The following is a 9,313-nucleotide window of genomic DNA, read 5'->3' on the forward strand; positions in this document are numbered from 1 at the left end:
AAAAATCTTACAATTTAACTTTACTGGCACAAAAACCAACCTGAACGAGAAAGTCTGGTTGGCTCAGTTAAAAGCACCATCAAGAGGGAGTCGTGTTTGCTTTCATGACCAATTTATTGCCGATGAACATATGGCCAATATTTTGTCTCACGTCATAGCAGGGGGAAAACAAACATCATGCAATGTTAGCTAGTCAGCAAGAGCAGAGCCACTTGGCCAGCTATGCAAACGCACTTGGACAATATCAGAAGAGGAGCACTTGCTTTCTGGGTATATAAACCACATCAGGCTTATCTCTGCACGCACTCCTGACTCCCATTTGGAGATATTTCATTAACTGCGCGCTGTCTTAAGGCTACACCGCTCAGCCCCTTCCAGTCTACAGTCACCAGGTGAGCGCAATAGCCTATATGATATTGATAATAATACTGGGTGTCTTTTTCACGCGGTCTCTGGGTTTGTTTGTGAGTGTGCCTGCTTCTCACTTTTTTTCTTACACCAAATCAAGGATGTCATGGGATACAAGTTCATGTGTTTTCATTCGTTTTTGTAATGCTGGCTTGTATTGCATTTAGGATGTGCCTAAGCTTGCACGTGTATCACCACAACGTCTTTTTTGTTTTTGGTTTGATGTAGGCAATCTCTAGACATTTCCCAAAATATTTTGCATTTAACATTCAATTCCTGCATACATAAAATAAATAGTTAAATCAATCTCGTGTCCATTGTTCCAAGTTGAATAAACAGTTGTTTTCAGTTGTCTTCCTTTCAAGGCTGTCTGCATTATATTGAGAGAGGACTGTACAGTATTATGCTATGGTCAAATCCATGCAAAAGGTAGGGTTATTCTTGCGTGAAATAAGATGATATACTTTCTGTGTAAAAGTTGAGAGAGCAACGTTGACACAGGCCTGTATTTGACGTCGGCGTTTTCTCTTGTAATTTCACTATTTTGTCAGTAGAGTCCGCTAGAGCATTACAGATACTTCTCCAGCGCCAGTATAACACTCGTATATAAGGACACAGACAGTAGGCATGTTTGGGTAATGTTAGTAACTCCAAAGCAGTGTGTTGCTTGTTATAGGTGATGATAATTCTTTGGGAAATGTTACGGAGTGTTTCTCGTAGAGTCGATTTTAAGCAGGTCGCGGTGACTTACGCAAATGATTTTATTCACTCTGTGAGATGTTGAAAGCGGGAAGTTATTAAAAATAATAAACCGTTTAGCAATTTGTCTCAGAGAAGGCGATAAAGGCCTTGCACACTAACAGACTGTGCAGCATGAAATTCACCGTTACAAATACACTGATGGTTTAACAAATGAAAGCATATCCTCCGGGCACCGGCGCAGCTCTAATCTCGTTGTGACATGTTTAATCATTAGAGGAAGGAAGACGAATAAAGGCATTGGGTTTGCCCAAGAGCAAAAGGTGCTTGGATTTCTTGAATCAACTCGCTAAAAATGATTTGTGCCTCTGGCACACCACCCCGGGACATGGCTTATTCCTATAAATAAAACGGATTTACGGACACTTTTACCTGCATATTATATATAACCTTTTAATCATAGAGGGAGAAATCGGTTTTGTCACTTTTTACATTTCTCATGAGTAACTCGAGGCAAAAGGGGTTACCTTTATCAAAGCCTAACTGCCAGCCTGAGGCAAACACACTGAAATTCAACGATTAAAGAAAAGAATGATCAACGTTATTATACAAATCGTCCTGGGGCGTTGTTAATGCATTCATTCGGAAGATTTATTTAATCACCTGTATAAAAGACCTTTCTTCATTCATTTGTGAACAACATTTTAGCTAACATTTGGGGAGATTTTGGGGAGAATTAGGCCAATCTATTCGTCCGACGGCCTTTTTTGATTAATTTGTAAATTAATTAACAAAAGATGGTGAATTCATATTTCTGCAGTACTGTAATATTGTATTGTAATTATAAGCACGAGAACAGTCTCGCAGAATAAGTGGTTTACAGCGTAACTTAGCTCATATTCTTAAAAAACACAATTTAACGAATCCAATGTTTTTTTCCTGTGTAGTAGGCTTATAATTATTTATATCAGTCGAATATTACAGACCTTTATGCGTGCTCCAAACAATGTTGAAATTGCTAGGAATTCCCGTGTGAATTTAAAATGCTCTGTTAATTTATTGTTTAGAGTGTATCCATTCCATTAGCGACAATTACACTCAACTGTGAAGTAAATACAAGCCACACACACTGAATATAATCACCAGAGCTGGAGCTCGAGCTCTATCTGCTGTAGAGCGCCAATTGAAAACAATAGCCGGTGCTGCATCTTGATGTTTTTCTATGCAGTTAGTTCTTCTCCACATCAACACTCTCTCTGTCCGATCATTACGGGGTCCGACACCCACCCCCGAACTTCACCCCTGTCTACACTAAGCCTGTGTTTTCATCAGCATCCATACCTTTAACGATTTAAATAGCACAAGAGAGGTGATTCACTACCTTATTTCTATTATTTAATTATGTCATTATTGATTTTGTATTTTTAGTATTTACGTCGTGTTTGCATTAATGTGTAGGCTATATGATCAACCAACCAAATGTAATATATACAACTATATTTTAACAGTTGTCACGAAGGGGCATGCCTATCATTAGGCCTACATTGGTTACTGTTACCACTGCAATTTGCGAGCTTTTTATAAAATGTTCAAGTCTCAAATATATCACTTATTGCCTAGAAACGCAGCCGTCAAGTAAACTGAACCTGATTTGATAAAGAATGTCACGCACTGCATAGTCAGAGTGAAAAGGCAAGAGGCCTGTTTGAGCTACCTGTGAAAGTAAACAGGTAAACACAAGGAGATGGCTCTCGAAGTGAAGTACAGCCACTTAGCCTGTGCACATTTACCTCTTCTTGCCGAAACCCTCAGTTCAATTGTTCAAATACATCCCCAATAACTGCCCACAGACCGCGCTCGAGCGCTCCAACTAACACCAGCGCGCGCTCTCATTTTGCCACTAAGAAGCATGGACAAGCGGAATGACACGGCTGGTAAGCCTATACTGTTTCCCGCCTATAGTATTTCAACCTAGCCCAGGCACGACTATAAATAATGCATCAACTCAATTTTTGCAGAAAATAAAACTAACTCTTTAAAATAAGGAGCCGTTCCATATTTAATGTGATGATAAGATGTGCACATAAGCACTGGAATAAAGTCCACGAGTGCAGGATACATATTGTTCTTGTTCACCGCACACAGAGCGTGGTTGATTCCGCGGAAGGTGTCCCTCACACGTCGAATATTTAAAGCATACTCGGCAGATAGGCTAAGGTCAGGCAGGAACATCTTAGCTTCGTCACAGCTCGGCTTTGCCCAAACCCGTTTAGTTCAATGGAGCCACTGTGGCTAGTTGAAGCAGTGTGATTAATTATATATGCCAAAACTCTGGTAAAATAGTTACCTCTTAGGGCAGGCGTACTGCTATCTCCATGAAAGGAGGAATAAAGCTACTACCAAATAGTGTTAATGTGGACTCATAATAATTATTGTTATTATCATTATAACGGCCAAATAATATATATTTTTTATCCTACTAATAATACATATTTACATTAATATTTATTTTTTGTTAAAAAATAATGTACAGTGTTGACATTATCATACAAACCCTTTGTGTTTAAAAAAAAAAAAAAACAGTAAACGGTGGGGCTTTTGTTAAGGAAGATTGCATCTGAAGGCGAGAGGGTATCCCACAAACTTTGTACACCCGGTATTTATTGAGCCGGTATTTATTGAGCCAGTAAAGTAACTGGCATGTTTAGGCACTAGAGAAGATGTTTTGACACCTTCCTCGTCTGCACCCTATGAGGGAGCAGAAGGAGAGTTATGTGTCTGTGTGCTCAGAGGAAGGACTTTCCTTAATATTGTGCAAGGATTCGGGATTGAATGAAGAGATAGTCCATTGAAAGCAGTTGAATGCCATGACAACTAGGAACAACCTCAGATTTATTCCAAACAGTTAGAAAGCATTGTACAGGGGCGTCAATCATCCATTATTTCGCCCCTGAAATAAATGCAAAAACTGCTCCCGGACAAAAGCTTCCAACGGGAGCCGGACATTTGTCTACATTTCCTCTATTGTCTGCAGCTTAGCAATCGGTTTGTATTTGTGTTTGCCCGGTCCGACCACCCAGGATGCGCAGAGGACCTGCTAGAAACGTGCAACATTGTCACCCACATCACATACTAGATAGGAGGCAGAGGGGCAACGACAGAGGGAATGGAAGCGGAAACAAATCTTGAAGGGAGGAAAATAAACTAATCTAGAATGATACTTTGCTTTCTACGAAAGAGGTGACAGAGCATTTATTAAGCACGTCGAAAGAGCCTTCACAAACAATAGGCTACTCTGCTGTTTTCTGGGGTAAAAACAAAAGCAATTTCTTTGAAAATGATGTAGCCTAGTTAGGAAGATGTGTTAAAGTTAAAGTTCGTTGAGCATGAGAGAATGAGTTATGTTAAATTCAATGTAGCAGGTTAGAATAGCATCGTTTTCAAGAATAGGTCATAGTTCCACTGCCCACTGTAGACTTTTCTTATTGTCAAATTATAAATATCTAGGCTATTATTCCGATGTTATATTATTATTGTCATTATGCAATTATATTGTATTATTGTCAGTATTGATAGTAATATAGGCTTTTCCTAATTATTATTATTATCATTGCCCTTATTATGTCGACAGTCCGATCGATGTTTTCCAAACAAATAGACTCTGATATATTTAACTAAAGCCCCTTGTCCCAAAGCCTAAACCAAAATATTGACTCAAATGTTTTACATAAATTAGTGTTGAAAATTCAAACAATATCTTACTTGAGAGAAAATTGAAATGAATAGGCCATCGAAAGGGGAATCGTTCAGACCAAAGTTTTGCACCAACAGCAAAAAAAAAAAAAACGTTTTCAGTTTATTGATTCAATATTTTATATATGCGGAGAGTATAACGGGAAAGCTTTTACTGGAGCAATTTGTTAAAACGCGCTTTCAAGTATTCGGAGTATAAAGCTACTTGGAGGTCCTTTGTATGTAAATAGGGTGTAAAAAAGGCCCTCCCCATCTTTGTAATTAATTGACACGTTATACCACTCATCATGTTCTGAAGCACCAATGGTAGAGGCTCGGATCTCCCCAAAACCCACAATTTCACATCTGCAAACACTGTCTTCATCCACTTGACTCCCAAGACCCGCCCACACGTGGCCAACCTTTTGCGTTTTTAATGCTTTTTCACTGCAGGTTCATGTGTTGAGACCAACCTTATATGGACTGATCGGACCGGTAATGGCTTATTTCCCCCTAGCACCCAGCAGTAGCACAGTATCCATGAGCCAGATATAGCACTTCAGCCACTTTGGCATTCTTCCTGGACTTACAGAACTGATTCCTACTACTTGGTTAGGCAATGGTTATCGACAGAGGCTCATGATTTGCTTTGACTAGTTCAGCGTAAAACCGCAAAGAGATCTTTTTTTCTGAACAGCGATTGTGTTTTGTGTTTTAAAACAGCGGATTGGCAAACTGTTACAGCAACATTCCATACATTTCCCCAGAATATGTCGTTGACCAACACAAAGACCGGCTTTTCTGTAAAGGACATTCTGGACCTCCCTGACACCAATGATGAAGAAGGATCTATCACTGGACCGGAGGAAGATAATGAGGGATCGGAGACGACAAAAAATACTGGAGTTTTGGTGCAAAGTCCGTTAGAAAATGTTCAAAATCTGCCTATAAAGAACCCCTTTTATGATAGTAGTGACAATCCTTACACAAGATGGCTTGCAACCACGGACAGCATCCAATACTCACGTAAGTAAGCCGATTATTTTTAAGAATCCTACATTAATTTGCAATGCACATCTTGTTAGTGTTATCCAATGTATAGCCTTCTTGATGGAATGCACAATCTTTATTCCTTAGTGTCTGTGATCAATGATGCCTTTGACTAAAGTGCAGCATTCGTCTTTATTTACCGTCCGTTGCTGCGTTTGACTTAAGACGATTGCAGTTTTTAAGTAATTTTATGCTTACATCTGCTCTACTTGCACTAAAAGTGCATCGAATATGATTGATGAAGTCTTGTAAATGTATCGAGTACATCGCGATATAATATCGGCTTTAAAAATATGACCCTGTGTGTGACATTTTTGCATGATGATAATTTCTAAACTGACAATGGATGATGTTTGCTGCTTCAGTGAATCACTTTCAGGACTGATAAGGATATTTATTTTGGGTCCCAAAAATAATATGAGCAAATTGTATCTTGGCTGTAAAACCAAGCAAACCAATCTAAACAAAATGCATTCCTTTAAAATTGTGATTTTATAAAATCACATTAAATGTAGCGTTTCGATGTGTGGCAGGTGCACCTCAGTGGAGAAACCCCTTTTAACGGTTGCATTTTGTTTCTCCCACTTAGTGCATGGTCTTTCAGCTAGTTCCCAAGACTCAGCCAAATCCCCGGAACCCTCCGCAGACGAATCGCCAGATAATGACAAGGAAACTTCAAGCAACGGCAGCGACTCCGGTAAGAAGCGAAAAAGAAGAGTGCTGTTTTCCAAGGCACAGACGTACGAACTTGAGCGTCGGTTTAGGCAACAGAGATACCTTTCCGCACCAGAGAGAGAACACCTCGCGAGTTTGATTCGCCTGACACCAACTCAAGTGAAAATTTGGTTCCAGAATCATCGGTACAAAATGAAGAGAGCGCGCGCTGAAAAAGGTATGGAAGTGACCCATCTCCCCTCTCCCCGGCGGGTGGCCGTGCCTGTCTTAGTCAGGGATGGAAAGCCTTGTCATACTCTTAAAGCTCAGGACTTGGCGGCCACTTTTCAGGCTGGATTCCCCCTCTCGGCGTATAGTGCCCAGACCCTTCATCAAATGCAATATAATGCTCAGTACTGCGCCGCCACCACGCCACAATTCCCTTCAGCACATCACTTGGTGCAAACGCAACAGTGGACTTGGTGAACTATAGTAGAGACTGGCGGGGCTGCCTTGTAGGAGCACGATAGGGAGTCCACTACAAAATAAAGACTTTTCCTTTTTGCAGCTTGACCCATATCTCCCATTTTTTTCGGGGCTAATGTGTGCGCCGTGTTTACATGTTTTCGTTAAGAGAACTGGGTCCAGCCTCTCCCTAGATTTAAGAATGTCAATGCTCTTGTGAAATTTTGTAAAGTATGTTTGTGTGTTGTAGAGATGTTTTCTTTTTGTCCTTCGTGTTATAAGCACGTACAAAACCACTTTATAATTATAGAAGATTTTATTTCTTGCTTATTTTACAATGGACCGAAAATATTTATGGCCATGAATAAACAATGGCAACTTTTAGCTTTTTTCCCTTTGTTTTTGTTTTTGTAAATACTTGTGGTAATTGTTTGCAACCCAGAAACATTTCAGGATCGTATAAGTGGAGATATACATATTTCCAGTTCAAAAAAAGAAATAAGGATTTGTAGCGAAAATGTCATGACTGTCGAAACAGATCCTATATGATTTTTGTGAATAACAGGCTTAAATCGCGCGCTGATCGGGAAATATCCCGATTTTTTATAAGGATTTTAATAAAATGCTGTGTTACAGAAATTAAGTTTTGTTTTGCCTGTCTTAACTTTACGTCCTACTGGATATAGGCCCAGAGAACATATAAGCTAATGATAAGATGCACGGCAGCCTACGTGTTGCGTAAAGTGGCACTGAAAAGGGGTGAATTTATCTTTCGCGCACTTCAATTCTTTGGGTGGGTTTTAGCCTAAATTAATCCGTGCACATTTTCTGAATTCGGACACGTCGGTAATAAGGAGGCTGAAGTCACTTGTGAAATGGGGCTAAAATCCACTCACTTAATATAAGAGGGCTTCTTCAGCTAAGAAGCTTTTGAGTCAAAAGCTCTCCTTTTCAAGGTCCCGAACTGCTTTCGGACTGGGATGTGAAGTGGTATATTTAAAAAATGGATTTAATGCAAATACGTTTTGATTAAACGCACGTTTTAATGCAAGTTATTATTGTTAAAAATATATATATAAAAATCGGCCACGTCACGTAGTCTTCAACACCACTTACTAAGTTATCCTGCTATGCCTTCGCTTTTTGTGTGTGAAGGCTTATCGATTGAAGGGCTGTGGATGTTGGCTGTGTTCATTGAGTTATTTTAAAAGAGTGTACCTGTAGCATAGTGCGGTAGACAAAATGGGTACCAAGTAACGCACAGAGCGCATTGCAGACCAATTCTGTATCTTGGGTAAATATGATTACCATTGGAAAAATCTTAACTGCATTGTGTTTATCCCAGCAACTAAATCTTATGGAACAGATGTTAGAGTCGCCTTCACTATCATTAAACAAACAGCGAAATTGACACGAATTGCTAATTATTTACAGAATTCTATCTCAAGGGGCCACCGCTTTTCGTCCAGGCTACAAGTCTCAATTTGTTTTCTTCAGAGAGGCTATTGTTAACATTAGCAAGGGGTGTTGGTGACATTCCATAATATTTGTTCGTTGCTCTAAAATAAATTATTAATGATGTAGGCCTATTATATTGTTCACATACTTTGTACCTATTTCAAATTTGTTGTTTAGGCTATAGGCTATAAAATGTGCTTTACAATGGAAATAACCTTTCTTCAATCGCCTGTAGATATGATTTCAAACAGAGCTATTTGGTGGAAGAAGAAACCCATGTCGATATAATTCGGATATTTTAAAGGGGATTAGAACTATGAATGTGGAAAATGGGATTTAACTATTATTTATCGCTTTAAATTTTTATTTTTTATCTGAACAGGTCTACGGTTTTCACCCCGGGCAACGCTCGGTGAAATAAAAACGTGATCTAAAAATATTTACTAATGTCAAGTTAAAACAGACTACAACTGGACAGCTGAAATAGGCTACAAAAATACTTTCTGACACTCAAGCAACCTACGGAACACAAAGTTGACACCATCCGAGTCCGCTTAAGTCAATAAAACATGCTGATTTCTTTGTGACAATAACCCCGACGCCCCGAGATTTACCACTGTGACCAGACAGTTTTCTGCAGTCTATCGTTGCTCAATATACAGTATACCATATAAAAAGCACAAGGCCTTGGACCAGTTGTCGTGGATGTTAGAGGCGTGCATATTAACGAGGAGCCAGAGTGTGAGTGTAGGCAGTGTGGATAGAGGGACTGTCAGAGTTTCTTGGTGCTATTCAGTTCCTTTATCTCGACCAGTGGCAGTGCATCCCCGAGTCAGGGAGATGTATC

At 39.5% G+C, this 9,313-nt stretch overlaps 1 protein-coding gene across 4 annotated transcripts in view; it reads left to right on the forward strand.

The window, feature by feature from the left end:
- The window catches only part of nkx2.2a (NK2 homeobox 2a), a 53,732-nt gene extending 45,125 nt beyond the window's left edge, over positions 1-8,607 (forward strand). For 2 of the 4 annotated variants that reach the window (XM_020054396.3, XM_020054397.3), the window contains exons 3-4: positions 5,563-5,865; positions 6,479-8,607. In XM_020054396.3, the coding sequence (XP_019909955.1) occupies positions 5,563-5,865; positions 6,479-7,029 (854 nt within the window). In that variant the 3' untranslated portion in view covers positions 7,030-8,607. Of the gene's footprint in view, positions 1-305; positions 393-4,331; positions 4,418-5,562; positions 5,866-6,478 lie in introns of those variants that run through there. The other 2 variants (XM_020054398.3, XM_010879199.4) reach the window with 2 other exon arrangements.
- The last annotated feature ends 706 nt before the right edge of the window (positions 8,608-9,313 follow it).

The sequence above is a fragment of the Esox lucius genome, chromosome 15 (assembly GCF_011004845.1).
Source record: "Esox lucius isolate fEsoLuc1 chromosome 15, fEsoLuc1.pri, whole genome shotgun sequence".
In the NCBI taxonomy this organism is placed as follows: domain Eukaryota; kingdom Metazoa; phylum Chordata; class Actinopteri; order Esociformes; family Esocidae; genus Esox; species Esox lucius.